The following is a 21,259-nucleotide window of genomic DNA, read 5'->3' on the forward strand; positions in this document are numbered from 1 at the left end:
CCTTCTCACCTCTATGATCATAACTTCTTAGTCTCCTTGGCTGACTCCTCAACTTAAAGCCACCATTCATTGGCCTTTTTTCTCTTATCTGTGTTCACTCTCTTGGTGAATTCATCCAATTTTTCTCCTTAATTGTTTCATTTTAAAAGCAGAGAGATTAAAAGAGATCTGTCTACTAGTTCACTCTTTAACTGCCTGTAATAGCCACGAATGGGCCAGGCTGTGTGGTGGAATAAGGCCATGCCAAGGCGGCCACTGGCAAGCGAGTGTCAGTTACTCAGGAATGGCTTTGAAACCCACCTGGCAACGGAGCCTGCCTGGGAACAGGCTGTGATTGGTTGGGGCATAGACCACCCCTTGACTAGATTGGCTGGTCTTGGCTATATAAGATCTTGTTCCAACTGTAATAAACGAGTCTGCGGGCTGCTCGCCTCAAGCCTGCTTTCACCGACTCCCGGGTTCTGCGTGGTGACTCCGCGCCTCTTGCCTCCACCACACTGCTCCTCTCAGAAACGAATCCACTGCAACATTGTTGAGAAATCAACTGCAACAGGGCTGCAGCCAGGAGTTCAGAACTCCATCTGGGTCTCCCATGTGGGAGTCCTTGAGCCATCATCTGCCACTTTCCAGGTTGTGCATTAGCAGGAAGCTGGATCAGAAGTGGAGGAGCCAGCACATGAACCAGGCACTCTGATATGGGTGTCCCAAACAGCATCTCAACCACTGGGCCAGATGCCCGCTCCCAGTATTATAATTAAAGAGCATGCATATGCTGAGATCTTCAAATACACATCCTCAGCTCAGTTCTCTCTCCTGAATATCCAACATGTGTGAGGTAACTTCAAAGAATGTATGGAGGCAGGAATTTGGTATGACAGTAAAGACATCTCTTGGGGCACCCACATCCCACATCAGAGTGCCTGGGTTCAAGTCCTGGCTCCTCTCTCCATTCCAGCTTCCTGCTTGATGTAGACTCTGGGAGACAGCATGTGATAATTTAAGTACTTGAGTTCCTGGCTCTTGACTTCAGCCTGGCCCAGCCCTGGCTGTTTCAAGCATTTGGGGAGTGAGCCAGCAGATGGGAAATCGATTGATTGATTGATCTATCTATTTTTCTTTCTCTTTTTCTTTCTCTCTCTCTGTCATTCTCTCTCTCCTTCTTTCTTTCTCTCTCTCACTCAGCCTTTCTCATAAATAATTTTTTAAGCTCTTGAAAAATGGAATAAAAATGTTTGAAATGATAGCTTGATTTTTTTTTCATAATTTAGACTTCTCATGAACTTTGTGAAGTTCCCTCATCTATCCAATACCTACTGGGCATCCGCATGCAGTACGTAACAGGCATTTCAGAATAAGCACACCTAAAACCAAACGCCTGATACTTCCCCTCTATTCTCCTCTGACTTTCTTCCTTATCCCAGGAAATGGCAACTCCAATCTTCTAATGTTTTTTAATGAAGCCAAAATCTTGGAAGTCATCACTGTCTTTTCTATTTTTCTCATATATCTGTACAATTCATCAGGAAATCTGAAAGGCTCTATCTAAAACCTAACAGCTGTTAACAGCTTCTTACCTGAGTGGCACCCCTCTGCTCTTTACCATCCAAAGACTAAAGCCAAAAGTCTGATGATGACTAATAAGAAACCACACGATCTGGTACTCTAATGCTTACTCTGACCCAAGATAACTGGCCTCTTCTCGGTCCTCCCAGCACAGTAGGCACACTACTAGGTGAGGCCTTTGTACTTGCTATTCCCTCAGCCTGGAATGTTCTTGCCTCGCTCCAAGTCTTCAAAGATTGTCCTGGAATGTCATCTTCGCAGTGAGGCCACCCTGACACTGGAACCTCATACTTCATAACCCCTCCCGAGCTTCTCATCTCTATTTAGCACGTACCACACACATAGTATACCGCTTATTCTTCTTGTTTATTGTTTCCCTCACTAGTACATAGGTCCACAAGTATAGAGATTCTTGTCTGTTTTGTTCACTATTATGTCCCTGAAAAGCACCTGAGTGTAGAAGGCAGTCAACAGTATTTGTGTAAAAAATAATTCATTTTAAAAATGAGATATCGCCAGCGCCGTGGCTCAACAGGCTAATCCTCCGCCTTGCAGCGCCGGCACACCGGGTTCTAGTCCTGGTCGGGGCGCCGGTTCTGTCCCGGTTGCCCCTCTTCCAGGCCAGCTCTCTGCTGTGGCCAGGGAGTGCAGTGGAGGATGGCCCAAATCCTTGGGCCCTGCACCCCATGGGAGACCAGGATAAGTACCTGGCTCCTGCCATCGGATCAGCGCGCTGGCCGCGGCGGCCATTGGAGGGTGAACCAATGGCAAAGGAAGACCTTTCTCTCTGTCTGTCTCTCTCACTGTCCACTCTGCCTGTAAAAAAAAAAAAAAAAAAAAAAAAAGAGAGATATCATGGGCCAGATAAATGGGCCAGTGTTGTGGTGCAGCAGGTTAAGCCATTGCCTGCAGTGCTGGAATCCTATATGGGTGCCAGTTTTGAGTACCAGCTGCTCCACTTCCAATCCAGCTTCCTACTAATGCAAGTGGGAAAGCAGCAGAAAATGGCCCAAGCCCCTGGGCTCCTGCACCCACATGGGGCACCTAGATGGAGTTTCAGGCTCCTGGCTTTGGCCTGGCCTAGCCCTGGCCATTGTGGCCTTAAGGGGAGTGAACCGATGGATGGAAGAGTTCTCTTTGTCTGTTTCTCCCTCTTTCTGTAAACTCTGCTTTCAAATAAATAATTTAACTCTACTCCTAAGGAAGTTGAAAAAAACGTAACAGCTTAACTCTCAAAGCCAAATAATTCAGGCTTTCTTCAGAGTCAGTTATTAATAACCACTGTATTGACTGGTTAGCTCTCATATTGGTTAATGAAGGATAGTGAGAGATGCATTTTGTGATCTGATGGTGAAAATCTTGTAAATTATATTTCTCTTCAAATTTGGCTTCCTGAAGAAAAGTATAAATTGCTAGATTCGGGAAACTGTCCTACCTCATAGACCAGGCCTTCCTGTCTGTTGATGGGGCTTTGGAAGTTTGAGGGAATTTGGGATGTTCTAGTCAGGAGCTAATGGAATTTATTATTATCTAAGAAGAGGCTGTTTTTCTAAGATCTTTTTCTCCTAAATATACATGTTAAATATTTTTAATGGACTAGTGTGGTTAGTATCTTCTAGCTGTTCAAAGTTTTACCATAATATCCACAAAAAATCATTAATGAAATAAATTAGAGAATTATTGGGTTTCTCATCTTTAGAGGAGGCATGTTTAAAATAACACTAGTTTCTTATCTCATGTGGAAAAAAAAAAAGCTGTTTCCAAGGTTCTTTGTGTATCTCCTAATAAATACCAAAGTGTTAATACAACCCTCAACCTAGTAAGTTTCTTTGTACTCCTTTAACACTGCAGCAGACAGTACCATCCAAACATGCACAGTCTAGTGATGACAGCTCAAGAGCATAAAAGTAAACTGTCAGCACCTACCATTTATTGCATCCAGAAGTATCTGAAAGGAATGTATACAGAGAGAATAACTCAACCGTATCCAAATGTCTTAATTAGTTAATACTAAGATGTTAAGTTTTCACGAATGTACAGTACTGCTTTATTTACCGGACATAAAAGTCATATACATTTTAACTATAATAAAAGCATTTTAGGGGCTGTGGAGTTGTGCCACAGTGCTTTAAGATGCTGCCTGCATGCTGGCATCCCATGTGAGTGCCAGTTCAAGTCCTGGCTGCTAGACTTCAATCAGGCTCCCTGCTAACACACCTGGGAAAGCAGTAAAAGATGGCCCAAATATTTGGGCCCTTGCCACGCTCATGGGAGACCTGGAAGAAGTTCCTGGTTCCTGGCTTCGGCCGGACCTAGCCCTGGCGATTGTGACAATTTGGGGAGTGAAGCAGTGGATGGAAGAGTTCTCTCCATCCCTCTCACTTTTTCTCTCTGCAACTCTGCTTTTCAAATAACTAAATAAATCTTTAATAAAAAGGCATTTGAATCCTTAGGATTAAACAGAATGGACACTTCAACGTGAAGCCTTAAAAAACAAACAAAACAAACTATGGGTTTTGAATTTTTGAATATTGGAATAAAAATGTATTCTGGCAGACAGGCTTGATTTAGGCCCAAAAATGTACAACAGAGATTGGTCTCACAGGCTGCGAGGCAGGCCAGGTGTAGGAGTCTCAAAGGGTTACCCAAGCCTCACCAAATAGTATAACCATCATTTGGTTCCAACCAACTGCCACTACACAGAAAGCACATCGCACTGTTGTCAAATCATCTGTTCTTATTAGAAAAAAAAAAACAAATCAGGAGGAAAAGGAGTCAAATGTTATATAAAATTTAAAATGATTAAATAGTATGTAAAATTTAAACATTCTTATGTAAAGTTTTTTAAAAAACTTTTTTAAAAATTGACTTCTAATCAGTTAAATTCAGCTTTTTATCTCGGATCTGGAGATAACAGGGACAGATGCACAAGACAGACAAAGTGCTCTGTCTAGACAACCATCTTGACCAGAATTTCTACCCTACATCTCATCACAATCACTCATTAAAGAGGTATCTATCAAATGCCTACCATTTGCTGGGTCCTGTGTGGGCATTAGTAGATCCACATATACTGTATGCCTAGTAGATTCTGTTCCTATCACTCATCTATTTAACAAAATAATATAATAAAAGTTGTTTTAACACAAAATCAATGGGAAATTCTGAATTACCACCACAGAAATTAATATCTTATTTCAAATTAAAAAGCTAACATACAAATGACATGATCTAGATTATATCCTATTTTCCCCTTGAGATAAAAAGAAATATATTCATCATTTGTCTACTGCTTTCCAACAAAAAGAAAACATTATTATATAATAATCATTACTTACTCACTGTAACAAGGGCAATCACTCTAAGTATACTTGTCCCATTTACATGTCATGACTATTTGTCTTGTGGGAAAACAGCAATGTACCTGCCTGAGGAGGCGCTTATTTTTCTAACAAAATGAGTATTAGGAAAAAAAAAAAAAAGAGTATCAGAAGCCAACAAGATGGCATACTAATGCTAAGCTAGACACATATGAGAGTAATTATACAGCATTAGAATATTGTTTTCTTTATTTTTCATGTCCTATAACAAAAAAGAGCTTATTCACTTCATATCATGACTTTTAACAATTTGTGAACCTATGAAACTAAAATCTAAGTAGAAAATTTTTTCATATAAAATATTTCCTTCATTCTCCTTTCTTACAGCACTTACCTTAGCTTTGCCAGTTCTTGAACATCGTATACATGGAATAATTCACAAAGTTTTCTTTTGTGTCTCACTTCTTCAACTCAACAGAATGTTTTTATTAAAGGTATGGTAGAGAATTTATTTAGCATTTTAAGTACCCTTGCCACAGGAAAACCATATTAAAAGTTTTATAAATTGCTTTATTTAGATAAATTTTTAGGATATTTTAGGAGGTTCTCAGACTTAAGTTTGAGAAAGGTAATGATCATCAAGATTTGCATACACGATCAAAACCAAAGTGGTCAAATAAATCAAGGAATAAAGACAATATCCCTCAAACATAGAACAGCAATTTATAGTCAAATATTTATTTCCATTCAATATCTAGCTGATATCTTAATTTATTTTCAATTTTATCTCTGTAAAATATTTTCTCAATACCAGTCACAAATAAACTTTTATTATAGTCTTTTATGTTTGACCTTGGTTATATTTTTATCTTTAAAAACAGTATACACTTGTTTAACCAACTGTATAACAATAACCTAAATGAAGAAAGAAGAGACTTTAAGAACAAATAATGTGGTTATTATTTCAGTGACACTCATCTAATTGCAGAAAAATATCACTTCCCTAAAGCAGCAATTCTGCCCTACAAACTCTATTTCTAAGTGGTAGAATTATGGGAAATCCATGCAGTTTACTAGATATTGCATGTTTTAAATACTACAACACCAGTTAATACTGACAGTCAAGAATTACATTTTAAAATGTACACTTTAATTAAAGTACATTATAAAGTGTATAAACAATTAGGTAAGCTTGTGAAGAAGCTGACCAAGATACATATATACTTTAGGAGATACAAGGGTCTAAATTTTCTTTCATTTTTTAAAATCATATTTTATTTAAGTTGTATACAACTTCTCATTTGTCATCTTGAAAGTTGATACTGCTGACAACCTTTCCTCTGAATATAAACCACATCCACACTGCCAGTGATTACTTTGGATTTCCTCCTCTTTAAAAAAAAAAATCTATTAATTTTATTTGAGAGAGAGAGAGAGAGGGAAAAGATCTTCCCTCCTCTAATGTCCACAACAGCTGGGAAAGAGCCAGGCCAAAGCCAGGAGCAAGGAGCTCAACCTGAGTCTCTCATGCGTGTGGCAAAGCCCCCAGTACTTGAGCCATCATCTCTGCCTCCCAGGCACTCCAGCACGGAATGCAGGGGTCCCAAGTGGCAGTATAACTGCAGTGCCAAATACCTGCCCCTGATTTCTTGAGACACAAGCTCCCATCTGTATTTTTAAGATAACATTTGTTAAATCTGCAATATCATGTGGACCCTGCTGCATCAGCAGTCTGATTTCCTCCCTTACAAGGATGATGAAGTTGCAGAAGACTGACACAGCATTTCCAACTACATCAGAGCTTCTGATACATGGAGTTTAGGGTTGTCCCTTCTGTCAGAGAACACTGCCTTCATTTCAGCTGCTTCGTATGTGTCTTAAAGGTCCTCCAAGTATTTTAAAGCTGATTTTTGCAATTCTATATTCTCTGAATTTCCATACAAATTCTAAAACCAGCAAGTTCACTTCTTCTTTAACCACCTCCCCCCCACAGAATTTCAATTGAGATTGCTTTGAGTATATGAATGAATTTGGAAAGATCTAGTATCTTAACATTAATGAATTTTCCAATCCATGAACATGGTATTTCTCTTATCATTTAGGTTTTCATCTCTTTCTCTCAGCAAAGTTTTGTAATTTTTAGGAAACAGATTTTACATGTCATTTGCTAGATTCATTCCATCTCATCTGAGAATCACTATTGTTTTTACTAATTTTGTTCCCAAAGTTTTGCCTATTATTTCTTTTACTTGCTTTATATGTTGGTTACAAATTCCAGTAAAACAGTGCATAGTAGTTATGAAGAGTAGGCCTCTTCTTTGATTTTTCTCAGCATTAAAAAGAAAGTGTTTAGTACTTTAATGATTAGGAATTGAATGATTTTAGCTGTAGGTTTTGGTAGCTGTCCTTAGTAGATGAAGCTTTTCCAGTTTCTGGTATGTTAAGGTTTTTAAAATAAACTAAAGTTGAGATGATCATATAGCATCAAGAGGAACATACAGTTTTTCTCTTTTGTTTTGGTAATACAGTAAAGTACATTGCTTGATACTTTAACTTCTTCATTAAGATATAATTTATATACTATAAAACATTCTTTTAAGCAATTTTCAATCCAATAGTTATTAGTATAAAGGGGACTACATAAAGTTTGCGGAAAATGCGCATTAAGAAATATTTGTGTGTGGATTTTAAAAAATTTGCATCCAAATAATCTTTTAATTCCATTTTTCCATCAGCTTTTTAAGGCTACCTAATATTTATAAAGCTGTGTAACTTTTTACTTCCAGAATATTTTCATCACCTTAAAAAGAAACTGCATGTTCATTAGCAGTCATCCCTTAGGCCCTGGCAACCACTTATCTGTATTCTGTCTCTATGGACTTCCCTCTTTCGGATATTTTATATAGATAGAATCATAAAATTAAGTGGCCTTTATGTCTGGCTTAACTCATTGGGTATAATGTTTTCAAGATTTACCCATGCTGTAGTATGTGTCAGTACTTCATTCCTTTTTTTATAGCTGAATAGTATCCCATTAAAAGAATATGTCACGTTTTGTTTATCTGTTCATCGGTTGATGGACATCTGATTCAACAGTTATTAGTAATGCTGTTATAAACACTTCTGCACAAGTTGTGTGGATTTTTTAAAAATATTTTTGGGTATATACATAGGAATGGGATTACTCTGTAATATGGTAACTTTACATTTCACTTTTTGAGGAACCACCAAACTTTTCCAAAGTGGACACACCATTTTCATATTCTCACTATCAATTTAAGGTTTCAATTTTTCTACATCCTCAACAACACTTGTTAGTGTTCATTTTTTATCATTAACGCCATCTAGTGGTGTGGGAAGTGTTACCTAATTGTGGTTTTGATTTGCATGGAAAGACAAGACACTGTGGCAAAAAATGACCTAAATGAAAGATCTCTGTGAGTGAGATCCTGATAGAAAGGAACCATCAAAGAAGGAGGTACCTTTCTCTGAAGGGAGGAGAGAACTTCCACTTTGATTATGGCCTTGTCTAAACAAGGTCGGAGTTTGTGAACTCAAGAGGCTTCCACAGCCTTGGCAGCTCATGACAAGAGCCTTGAGTGATTACTGATGTCATAAATAAGGGTGCCAATTGTTAAATCAACAACAGGAGTCACTGTGCACTTGCTTCCCCTGTAGAACCTCTGTCCTTAACTATGAGAATTAATGGTAAAACTAGTCTTCAAACAGTACTTTTATACTTTGTGTGTCTATGTGGGTGCAAACTATAGAAATATTTACTTAGTATAGAGTTGATATTCTGTATATACAGATAATTAAAAATGAATCTTATTGAAGAACGGGATGGGAGAGGGAGTAGGAGATGAGATGGTTTGTGGGTGGGAGGGTGGTTATGGGTGGAAGAACCACTATAATCCGAAAGTTGTACTTTTGAAATTTATATTTATTAAATAAAAGTTTTCTATTAAAAATACCAAAAAAAGAAATGCCTATTCAAATCCCTTGCCCATTTTATATCTTTTTATTGTTAATTTACAAGAGTTGGTTATACAAGCTTAACTCAACTCCCTTAACAATTATATGATTCTTGAGTATTCTACTTATTTTTTCACTTCCTTGATGGTGTTCTTTGAAGCCTAAAAGTTATTAATTTTTGTGATGTCCAATTTATTTTGTCTTTTGTTGTTTGTGCTTTGGGGGTCATATCTAAGAAAGTACTGCCTAATCTAAGGTCATGAAGACTTACTCCTGATTCTTCCAAAGAAATTCATAATTCTTCAGCTCTTAAATTTTGGTTTATTTTTATATATGTTGTGAAATAAAGGTCCAATTTCATGCTTTTGCATTTGGACTTCTGTATGTCCCAGCACAATTTGCTGACATTGATTAAATCATTAAATCAAAGTGCATTTCTTGCAAAAATTTTGCTTAATGTGTATGGGCATGTAATACTGAAAGAATTTATTTCTTAAATGAACTTTCAGATTTTATTATTATTTTTTTTTGACAGGTAGAGTGACAGACAGTGAAAGAGAGAGACAGACAGAAAGGTCTTCCTTCTGTTGGTTCACCCCCCAAATGGACGCTATGGCCAGTGCTGCGCCGATCCAAAGCCAGGAGCCAGGGGGCCCAAGCACTCAGAGCATCCTCCACTGCCTTCCCGGGCCACAGCAGAGAGCTGGACTGGAAGAAGAGCAACCGGGACTAGAACCTGGAGCCTATATTGGATGCTGGCGCCGCAGGTGGAGGATTAACCAAGTGAGCCACGGCGCCAGCCCCACTGCTAGAATTTTTAGTCCCAATGTGACAATGAATTTATTAGGCATTCTTACATCTATGTTTATGAGAAATATTGGTTTCCCTTTCTTATTTTTGTTCAAATATTAGGTCACCCTTCATTCACAAAATGAGGCGGAAAGCAATTCTCCTGCCTTGTTTCTCTGAAAGAACTGCCATAAGATTAGTATTACTTCTTTCTTAAATTTCTGCTGTAACACACCAGTGAAACCATCTGAGCATTAAGCTTTCTTTATGACAAGATTTTGTTAATAAATGTAGCTTCTTGAATATGTAAATGAATATTCAAATTTTCTATTTCTGCATTATATTTGTTAAATTACATTTTTCAAGGAATTTGTGAATTTTATCAAATGTAGTGAATTTACTGGAATAAAGTTATCTATCTAATGTCTGCAGAACCTGTGATCCTGCACTGATATTGCTTTTCCAATCTTAATATTGGCTATTTGGCAATTTGTGTTTTTTCTCTTTTCTGATAAATATTTCTAAGAATTTGTCATTTTATTAAATTTTTTTTAAAACCAATCTTTGGTCTTGTTGAATTTTATTTTTTTAACTTATTTTCTGTTTATACTTTTACTTCATGTTGGTTTTTAAAATTTTTATTTTACTAATTTGAAAAGCAGTGAGGGAGGTGGGGAGAGAGAGAGTGGGAAAGAGGGAGCGAGAGGAAAAGGACAGCCCACCTGCTGGTTCACTCCCCAAACCTCAGCAACAGCTGGGGCTGGGCCAGGCGACAGCCAGGAACTCAGTCAGGAGTCCCATGAAGGTGGCATGGACCCAACTACTTGAGCTGTCACCTACTGCCACCCAGGGTGCACAATAGCAGGGAGCTGGAGTCACAAGCAGAGAACAGACTGAGACCCAGGCATGTCAGTATGAGAGGCAGGTGTCCCAAGTAGTATCTTAACTGCTGTATCAAAACAGTGGCCCCTATCTTTGTCATTTTGGACATAATCTTAAAGCTTCTTAAGAAGCAAGTATAACTCATTTACTTTAAACTTTCTTTTCTGTCATAAGCATGCCTGGGCATATCAGTTTTGCTGCAGATGCAGTGTTCTGTCAAACTTTGCTTTAAATCTTTTGTCAAACAAATTGTTAAGAATTATATACTGCTATAGTTTAATGGTCTGTGACTGTTTTAAAATTTACTGTATATGAGTGAAACTTACATATTTTCATGATTATTTTTTATAACCCTTGCCTATATTCCTGCTGAACTATAGTCTTTTAACTTTTTAAAGTCTTTATTTAGTTGATCATTAAGCCTTTAACTATAAATTAAAAATGTTATCTCAAAATTAGTGAAGTATTCAGTTAAAAAATAAAATATGCTGGGTAGTAATCAAATATATATTTCTTCTCACTGTTTTATTTGCATCTTTTAAATTTTACTCTCTTTTGAAATAATTTTAAGTTTCTCTTGGTGAGTAGATTTGTGAATATGAAAAAGAATAACTTCTAAGTGTAGTGTTCTATAAACATCACTTTGGTCAAACTGATTAATAGTGTTGTTCTTATCCTTTCTAATTTTTATTCTACTTATTACCAAGAGAGACAGAGAGATGGATGTTAAAACGTCCCTCTATGATTGGAGATATGTCTAATCCTCCTTTCAGTTCTCTCAATTTTTGCTTCTTTTAATGTTAGCAGGTACGTATACTTTTAGAATGGTAACTTTTCAATGAATTAAACATTATCATTATGAAATATCGTGCTTTACCTCATGTCTTTTATGTCTGACACTGAATGGATCATATTACCTTATGAAATACACTCTTATTTCACAATGTCTCTTATGTCTGACAGCTTCCTTTATTTTAAGATTTATTTATTTGAAAGTCAGAGTTACACAGAGAGAGAAGGAGAGACAATGAGAGGGAGAGAGGTCTTCCATCCAATGGCTCACTCCCCAATTAGCCACAATGGCTGGAGCTGCGCCAATCCGAAGCCAGGAGCCTAGAGCTTCTTCTAGGTCTGCTATGCAGGTTCAGGGGCCCAAGGGCTTGGGCTGTCTTCTACTGCATTCCCAGACCACAGAGGAGAGCTGGATGGGAAATGGAACAGCTGGGACTCGAACCGGCACCCATACTGGATGCCGGCACTGCAGGCGGTGCCTTTACCTGCTACGCCATAGCGCCAGCCACCTGACAGCTTTCTTATGATTAGTGTTTGCATGGTAAATATATTTGTCAAGTTTTTACCATTATTTTTATTTGAATCCTGATATTTAATGCATATTTCTTATAATGAGCATATAGTAGGGTCTTATGTTTTTATTCAGCATGAAAATCTCTGCCTTATAAACTTAGTTCTTAATTCACTTATATTTAACATCATTATTGATATGGTTGAAATTAAGTCTTTCGGCATTTGTCCTGTTTGTCTCATATGTTCTTTGCTTTCCTACTCCTCTTCTCTTGCCTGTTTTGGGGTCTAATTTTTCTTAGTGTATCCTTTTATGCCTTGTACTGAAGTTTTTAACTCTAATTTTTTTTTATCACATTTAAACTTGTTATTCTAGAAATTAAGTGTGCATATCACAATCTATCTTCAGACATTATACTGCTTCACAAGAAATGTAAGAACTCCACAGGTATATAGTTCAAGTTGCATATATTGTAGACCATCTGTCAAAGCCCCACAGGTTTCATTTGCTTTAGTAACTTAAATTTATTTTCTCCTTTGCACTTAAGTTTAGGTCATTTCCATTGACTAATTTTCAAGTTCACTAATCTAAATATCCACCTTACTCTCCTATAAGTTCATCAAAAATATTGTTTCTGATATTGCATTTTCAGTCATATCATTTCCATTTAAAAATATTTATAGTTATTTTATTGTCCTCTGCTAATTTGAACATCTGGATCATCTGTTGTTAACCATCTACTGATTGATTTGTCTCTTGGGTATAAATAATTCTCTTATTTTTTTCCAGAGGGTCCCTAATTTTTACTGTATGATGCAATATGTAAAAAGAATATGTAAAAGTAGATAGCATTGAAAGTAAATATTTACCCTAAGAAACTAGCATCCCCTCCTCTGCGTGAGGACTCTAAGTCAATCTGATCTCTAGCTGAGCTAGCTCTAGGCTTTGCGCCAATTTTAAATTCAGTCCAATACTGGCTATGTTTTAAGGTCCCAATCAGGAATTTCCTTTAAGCAAGGTTTGGTATCTGAGCCTAGGTAAGACTCTAGAGATTTCTCTATTCTTATAGTTCACCTGCCAATATTCTACCAGGGGAAATTCCCTCTGTTTATAGGCCACACCAGCTATCTGAGTTGCTAAAGTATTCTCTTCATAACCTGCCCCAGATTTTAGTACCATCGCATATTTCTTCACCCTGCTACACTGGCACGCGCTTTCACAAGTCTGCTGCCTTCCCTTTGATGAACACATTTCAGGTGGGACAGGTTTGGTTCTGTTTTTTCATCTCTTCTTCTTTAACACTCCTTTGCACCTGATAAAGGGCCACTATGACTCAGGAAAATGTCCTGAGTAATCCTGCTCTACCTCTGGTCTTTCTTAGGCCATTGTCATATACTTAATGAAAATCTGATGCACCTTAATGAATCACTCACACTTCTTCACTCTGCTGTAAGCCTTTGGTGTCTTACCATTTGCTGAAGGCTTCAAAGAGAAAAACTGGTGGTAGATCCAAAATTCACCTACAACTAAAGCTTTTCAGGACTTTATCACATCAGCTTACATGTGGCCATAAAGAGTTCATTACAAGTTTGGCTGGTTTCTCTTTATACCCATTGATGTCAGTTTTATTCCCCATCTGCTACTCTGCCAGGACATGAAGTAGTGAAGAGATTTTTGTCTCAAAGAAAGGTTTACTCTTTCTGAAATTCAGATTTACTGATATTTTTTACCCTTTGCATAGAAAGGCACACAAATAGCCAACAGGTATATTTAAAAATGTACAGCATCACTAATCATTAGAGAAATGCAAATTAAACAACAATATCATCTCAGTTCAGTTATCTGGGCTAATACCAAAAGACAAAAGACAGTAAGTGCTGGAGAGAATGTGGAGAAAGGGGAATGCTTACACACTGTTGATGGGATTATGAATTAGCACAGCCACTGTGTAAAACAGTATGGAGGTTCCTTAAAAACTTAAGAGTAGTGCTACCATGTGAACCAGTAATCCCACCAGTGGATATAAATCCAAAGGAAATGAAATTAGTATAATGAAGAGATACCTGCATTTCCCATGCTTATTGCAGTGCTACTCAAAGAGGTAAGAAATGGATACCTCCTAAGTGTCTATCAGCTGAGGAAAGGATAAAGAAAATGTGGTATATGCACATAATGGAATATTACTCTGTCATAGAAAAAGGATAAATCTTGTCATTTGCAATGTGGATGGAAGGGAAGCACAGAAAGACAAACACTGCATGATTTCATGCATAGTGGAATCTCATAGAAGTTGAAAGTAGAACAGTGGGTACTACCAGAGCCTGGGGAGACCAGGGGAGAAAAAGGGATGGAGAAAGGTGGGATAGCAGTTACAAAGTTATAGTTAGATATGAGAATTAAGTTCTGGTGTTCTATTTCACATAATTGTGACTATGGATAACAACAATGTACTGTATTTTTTAAAATGCTGCAAGAAAGGATTTGGAATATTTTTGCCAAAAAGAAATGACAAGTGCCTGAGGAGACAGATACGATTACTCTGATTTATGCACTACACCCTATACAATATATACATGAGTCGAAACATGACGTGGTACCCCGTAAATACACACAATTTTATCTGTCAAAGAAAAAGTACTGAGAATCATCTCCATAAAATAAACATGACAGATTCTACATCAGGACTGCAAAAACTCTACTGCAGGTGAAATAGCAGTTTTTTTCCTATGTAGTCCTGAACAAAGAGTTTAGAATATTACATTAGAAACATCAAGGATTGGAAACAAAGATATACAGAGTCCATACATCTGTATCCCACACAGATAGTTTTGCTTCTTTGTTCCTATCATACCTTATCCCAGGAAAGGGTTTAGCTAAGGCAAAGAAAGGATGTATTATTTTCACATTATAGATGAAGCCTCTGAAATTCAGAGAGGTAGAGTGATCACACCACGACTTCTAACATGCAAGGAGTGGACTGGACACTTAGGTTCCAAGTTCCTAGAGAGGCATCCATCCTGATAATGCCCAAAGAACTAATCAGATGTGCCAAGGATAGAAATCTCGGAATGACCTTGTAAACTTTCCTATTTGAAAGACTTTACAAGCATAAAAAAAGAAATTATTAAGAACAAAATGTACATATTGAGTTGTCATCCAGATTCAGTCCTGTTTCACTACCATGTGGCTCGCACAAGGCTCAGCACCACAGGGCAGAGGAAGATCACAAATAAACATTTTTTTTTGAGTAAATGAAAAAGTAAAAATGGGAAGCTATTATCCTGAAAGATACCCTAAGGTGACACTGCCATCGTAACGAAAGGTAACTTCTCGTAGATCCAGCTAGAATACAACAGACTACTACAGAAAGATTTTCTAAACTATTTTTAAAGAGATTTGTTATTACGCAAATATATTTTGTGTCTAATCCAGTCAATAACTCAAAAGGTAAAACAGGCAGTAGTTTGGGAGAATATAAACATTCATCCTAATGCAGACTTGGTTACAAACCAAGGGAACTGTTTCTTTGAACTACATCATTTCAAGTGTAAGGCCCAAAAGAATTAATCAGATGTGCCATAATATCAAATATAATATATTTAGAAATTTCTCACTTGAAAATAATTTTAAAAGTATGGAAGAGTTCAAGAAACACTCATGCATCCCTTACCAGACTTCACTATCACTGCTTGCCTTGAAATGTACTTTTTATTCATCCATCTATCCATGTATCCATATATTTTTCTAAACCATTAAGATATTATATATGTTATTGCCCTTGACCCTTATATCTTCAAAGCACATTTTTAAAGAACATTTTCCTTCACATCACAATAATTCACTTCAGCAAATTCAATAATATAACAATACTTTTTGCTACTCATATTCCTTATGCAAATTGAGTTAATAATATATTTATAGTTTTCCCTGCTCTTCTGTGTAGGATCCAGTTTAAGACCAGTTATTGCAGTTAGTGCCATTTAATCTGCAACATTTCTGTATTATTTCTTAAATTACATTGACAATTTTTTTATTTTGGTGCAAAAAATGGAAATCTATGCACTATGCATTATTTTTCATAATATGCATTTTCTGTGAACTTTTTGAAGACCTTTTTGGATTTGGATTTCTTTTTTTTTTTTTTTTGACAATTTGACATTGACAATTTTAAAGAATATAGTTCCTTTTTTCTATTTAATAGCATGTCCTTCATTTTAGATTTGTCTAATGTTTCGTCATGATTAGGCTCAGGTTACATACTTCCAGATGGAATGCTACATACATGATATTGTGTCCTTCTCAGGTTATCACATCCAGAAGCACTTATCATCCATCTGCCCCTCAGGGAGGCTTTTAATTCTGATCACATGGTAGAGATGTTGTATGGTTTCTCCATTATCTAGTTATTATTTTTTCCCTGAAACTAATAAGTCTGTGGAGAGATACTTTAAACCTATGAAACAGCCTATGCCTCCTTAAGGATGAATTTTTATAACAGCATTTTCTTATTGTTTTAAACAGTGACCTCTATCTAGCAAGAGAAATCTAATTTCACTTATTATACTTGAACTTTGTCAGTTTTAGTATCTGTTTTTATTACAGTAGTCCATACACACTGGGTATTTACTAAAAACTATTCATTGACTGTCTGCTGTCTGAGTAGGATATGGGCTATGTGCTGTGCTTTGGATTCCATAAAAATAAATCTCTTCATGTTATACTACAGAGGGGTTTAAAAATTAAGTTATAAAACGGCAAGAATGTTTTTTTTAAAGAAAAGAAAACTGTAAAAGAATCTAGTCTATTTATTCAAATTAGAAATGGATTCAGTTACAATGATATTGATCGTTCTCCAGCCTTTTCTAAGCAGCATGATTTCGAGGTGAGCTTCAATTCAAAGCTTTTTAAACTTGAATGAAACACAGCCAGCTTATCTAAAATGCTCAAATGGTTAGGTGGCTTTAGGTGCTGGGTTTAGCAACAAAAATAAAGAAACTTTTGGAAAGCAGGGCAAAAAATTTTTTTGAAAAATCTAAAAAGTCATTTTTAAATTAAAAAAAAAAAAAAGCTTTTAACATGCCTCCTTACTCATTTTGCTTCCATGGCTCTCAGCACTATAGGAGAACACGTTTCACAAGCCAGTCAGCACACTGAACAAGGATATCACTAGTTCAGTAATTCTCTCAAAGAAGCCAAGAAATGGTGGTGATGAGGAAGAGGCAGTCCTGAGGCCTACTCTATTTTCTCTTTTCAGCCCAGCTTCTCTTCTGTAACTTAGTCTTACTTACAATGCAATAAAATTCCAGCTTTTATGACAAACGGATGTTTTTGTTTTGTTTTGCTTTTTAAGTCTAGAATTCAGCAGCCAAAACACAAGTGTTTTTGTTTTTTAGTTCACAGGCTCAGGAAGAAAGTGAGGGGAATTAACTTTCTGCAAGGTAGATCAAACACATAATTTACAAGTGTGGCAAGAGCAGTGGCTGTATCTGCTGTGCCAATCAAGAATACCAGCTGGAGAATTTACCAACAGCATGAAAACTGCGCCTACTAGATGTCAAGCCATAGCAACGGGAGGCCACACATCTTTGGGATCAGCACAGACTCCACTCTTTTTTACCCATATTTCATCTAAAATGGTGAGGTGTCTTCCACAGGCCACCAGCAGGGAAAATGAGAGCAGTTCCACACAAGGAACGTTGTAACATGACCATATCCCATCAGCTGGCTTCAGTGTTAAAGGCAACCTCATGAATCTTTTTATTATTATTATTATTAAGCAATCTTAGTTCAGCATCAGCACTGAAGGAGTGAGAGAAACTCAAATGGCTCCAAGCCATTCTCGTGCACGGATTCTTGTGGCTTACGAGGCTTGCTTTATATCTGGGAACTGTTTTGTCACTGAGAAGAAATGAATGTTCTAAAAATACTTAGTGGAATAACCACGTTCCCACTCATTCTTTAATCCTTTGCTATTCATCATGGTAGCCACTAGCAACTTGAGGCTATTTAAATTGAAATTAAGATTGAAAAACTCAGTTCTTTAGTCAAATTAGCCACATTTCAAGTGCTCAACAGCCACACGTGACTAGTGAACACCATACTGAACGGTATAGACAGAAAATATTTCCATCATTATAGAAAATGCTGCAAGACAGTGCTAAAACCTTAAATCACCTTTACAATGGGTAATTCTAATTCCCTTCTCCTAACAGTATGGAATAAAGCAATCTTTATGCATTCTCTTATGAAACAGGTCTATGACGAGGAAGTCTTCAAAAAAGTTGATGGAAAATGTATACTATGAGAAAACTACACATGGATTACAAAAATCTTTTGCTCCAAAATAAACTTCCCATTTAATTCCATTTTCCATGAGTTTTTGGAAGCCTCTTGTAACAGCCAATCTTTGTCTGATGAGATGTCCTTATACACAGAAGCCCTGTGAAGCCACTGGCATGCTGGATAATGGACAGAGGACAGTTCGAATGAACATTACGTGACAAATGAGCAATAAGCTATTCTTTATTATATTTATACTTTATTTATTAATGATTCAGTCTGTGTCAGACGGTTTATAACAGTTTTCCTCCTTTGTATTTTCAAATGTCCAGAATAAATCACTTCTTGTAAAGAAGAGGCTGCTCAATTTCACATCACAGTTTTGCAACTTGTACTCTAATGCCAAGTAAACATCAGATACCATAGCTACTTCTAAAAATGTTATGAACAAGATGAACATGAACCCAATATAAAATAAAATCTACAAATGGTATTTCTTACTCCCAGAATCCACTACCATGAGCCCAGAGAAGACAAGCAACTCTAGAGGTGATGCACGAACACCTACATGATTGCTACGACTCAGTGAGGGATGTGTGTGCCTGTGGCACACAAGGCCAAAGAACGTTGACTCTGCCCACAAAGGCATCACACCTGGGCATGCCAAAACACGCTGGCACATAAGCCAGCTCATTTGCAAGCAGGTCAGCCACCTCTGCCATCAAACACACAAGGAATGCTTCACAGGGGCTAAGCTTTCTTTGCCTCAGTTGCCTTTAACTACTATAACATCCATTACACAATTACCCAGTTATGTCACCACATCAGCTTCATTCTCATTTTCCATTCCCAACCCCCAATTTCCTCTTTGCTAGTTCTTTATAATGAACAAACAGGAACAAGTTGAAAAAAATAAAAGGTTTTTCCTCATCCTCACTTGCTTTGTCACTGAAAGCAAAAAAGAACTGCAATTTTTCTTTGGGATAATTAACTGTTCTTAATCAGATTCTTTTAAAGACCATCTAGCTACTGCCAGTGAAAGGCTGAAAAAAATCCATCCATATCAATGTAGCTGCTTAGAGCCTTGTTCAATGGCAACAGGGTTCTCAGGTTATGACCTAGTTTTTCCCACTTACCTTGGCCTTCCCATCCTGGGCTGACATATATCCAACACACATGCTCTCAGTCGTGTGGCTCCACAGAAACTCCACTGCCATGAAAGAGAACACAAATGGGCACATTCAGATCACAGATGGAAAATAAATCTTTGCTTTTTAATAGAACAGTTAAAGATAGCTTTATATTTAACACACTCAGTTCCCCCACTTTCCATTTGCTCCTTCATAAATGTCAAGATGATTTAGTGCTCAAAACTGTGTAATGCCATTTACTGAGAAATGAAAAATGTATTTCTTTCTTGTCAAAACTTATGATTATTACATGTAAAATAAATGCTCTTCTGTTTGAAACTTGTAACATTAAACATGCACACACAAACTAATACATACTGTACATGGTGATTTAGTAAATGTAATATTCCATAGGATAGTTTCTTTTCAAATTCACATACACACACACACACACACACATACTGTCTTGATTTCTAAATATCATTCTCCATGAAAGGGAAACAGGGTTCCTTAGAAAAATGTCAATTCCAGAAACAGGACAGAGAAAATAATAAATGAATCTTGCGCCAGAATGCAAGGAAATGCCCAAAGAATGAAGAGGCCTTGTGAAAGGCACACAGTTCAGCTTGAAGGGCCCCCACTAGCCAAATCGGTGCCTATCAAAACAAATAACGTTACAAATGAACTATAACCACTACAAAAAGAAGAACTAATGAGTCCACACTACCCAGACAAGTAAGTTAGTAAATGAAGAAGCCAAAGCTCTTCCCTTGTAACACAATGTCAACTAATAAATAGAGAAGAAAGCAGGGGCCAGTGCTGTAGGCATAGCTGGTAAAGCCACCGCCTGCATTGCTGGCATCCCATATGGGCACCAGTTCAAGTCCCGGCTGCTCCACTTCCAATCCGACTCTCTGCTATGGCCTGGGAAAGCAGTAGAAGATGGCCCAAGTCTTTGGGCCCTTGCTCCCACTTGGGAGACCTAGGAGAAGCTCCTGGCTTTGGATTAGAACAGCTCCAGCCACTACAGCCATCTGGCCATCTGGGGAGTGGATCAGCAGATGGAAGACCTCTCTCTCTCTCTCTGCCTCTCCTTCTCTCTGTGTAACTGTGACTTTCAAGTAAAATAATTAAATCTTTAAAAGAAAAAAAAAAGAAGAAAGAGCTAGAAAGCCATTCTAGCTGCTAAAACTGGTGAGTAAAAATTGAAGATGGACAGGCTATATTTACATAGTCTCAACATATTTCCTTATAAAACTTTTATTAAACATAAAGGTGCAAAAATGTAAGTAAACTGTGGAAAAAATGTGATGGATTTCAACTTAACCATATGATCAGAGCTAACATCACTAACTAGAGCACAAATTCACACTATGGGCCTTCTGACAGGACGCCTTAACACACAACCCCACTTCTACAGCATTCCTCCCAAAACAGTATGAGCAGAGTGGAATGAGGAAACACCAAGCAAACCTAATATACTAAACAATTGGTTCAAGGTGGCCATTTGGCCCAGTTTAGACACATCCCATACTAGAGTGCTGGGTGTAAGTCCTGGCTTCACTTTTTTTTAAAACTTTTTTTTTTTTTTTTTTTTTTTTTTTTTTGGGACAGGCAGAGTGGACAGTGAGAGAGAGAGAGAGACAGAGAGAAAGGTCTTCCTTTTCCGTTGGTTCACACCCTCCCCAATGGCCGTTGCAGCCGACGCACCGTGCTGATCAGAAGCCAGGAGTCAAGTGCTTCTCCCGGTCTCCCATGCGGGTGCAGGGCCCAAGCACCTGGGCCATCCTCCACTGCACTCCCGGGCCACAGCAGAGAGCTGGACAGGAAGAGGGGCAACCGGGACAGAATCCGGTGCCCTGACCGGGACCAGAACCCGGTGTGCCGGTGCCACAGGCGGAGGATTAGCCCACTGAGCCATGGCGCTGGCCCTGGCTTCACTTCTAATTCTAGCTTCCTGCTAATGTGCACCTTGGGAGGCAGCAGGTGATGGCTCAAGCAGTTGGGTCCCTTACACC

General features: G+C 37.6%; 1 protein-coding gene across 14 annotated transcripts in view; it reads right to left on the reverse strand.

Annotated features, from left to right (window-relative positions):
- Positions 1–21,259, reverse strand: part of TASP1 (taspase 1) — a 361,007-nt gene that overhangs the window by 120,882 nt on the left and 218,866 nt on the right. For all 14 annotated transcript variants that reach the window (XR_016215997.1, XR_011380008.2, XM_070052103.2 and 11 more), the window contains one exon: positions 19,248–19,321. Coding sequence is in view for 12 of the 14 variants with exons in the window: in XM_070052103.2 (XP_069908204.2) it covers positions 19,248–19,321 (74 nt within the window). In the remaining 2 variants the exon portion in view is untranslated. The remainder of the gene's footprint in view (positions 1–19,247; positions 19,322–21,259) is intronic.

Source organism: Oryctolagus cuniculus, chromosome 11, assembly GCF_051225735.1.
Source record: "Oryctolagus cuniculus isolate XC-2025 breed Fujian yellow rabbit chromosome 11, ASM5122573v1, whole genome shotgun sequence".
Taxonomy (NCBI): domain Eukaryota; kingdom Metazoa; phylum Chordata; class Mammalia; order Lagomorpha; family Leporidae; genus Oryctolagus; species Oryctolagus cuniculus.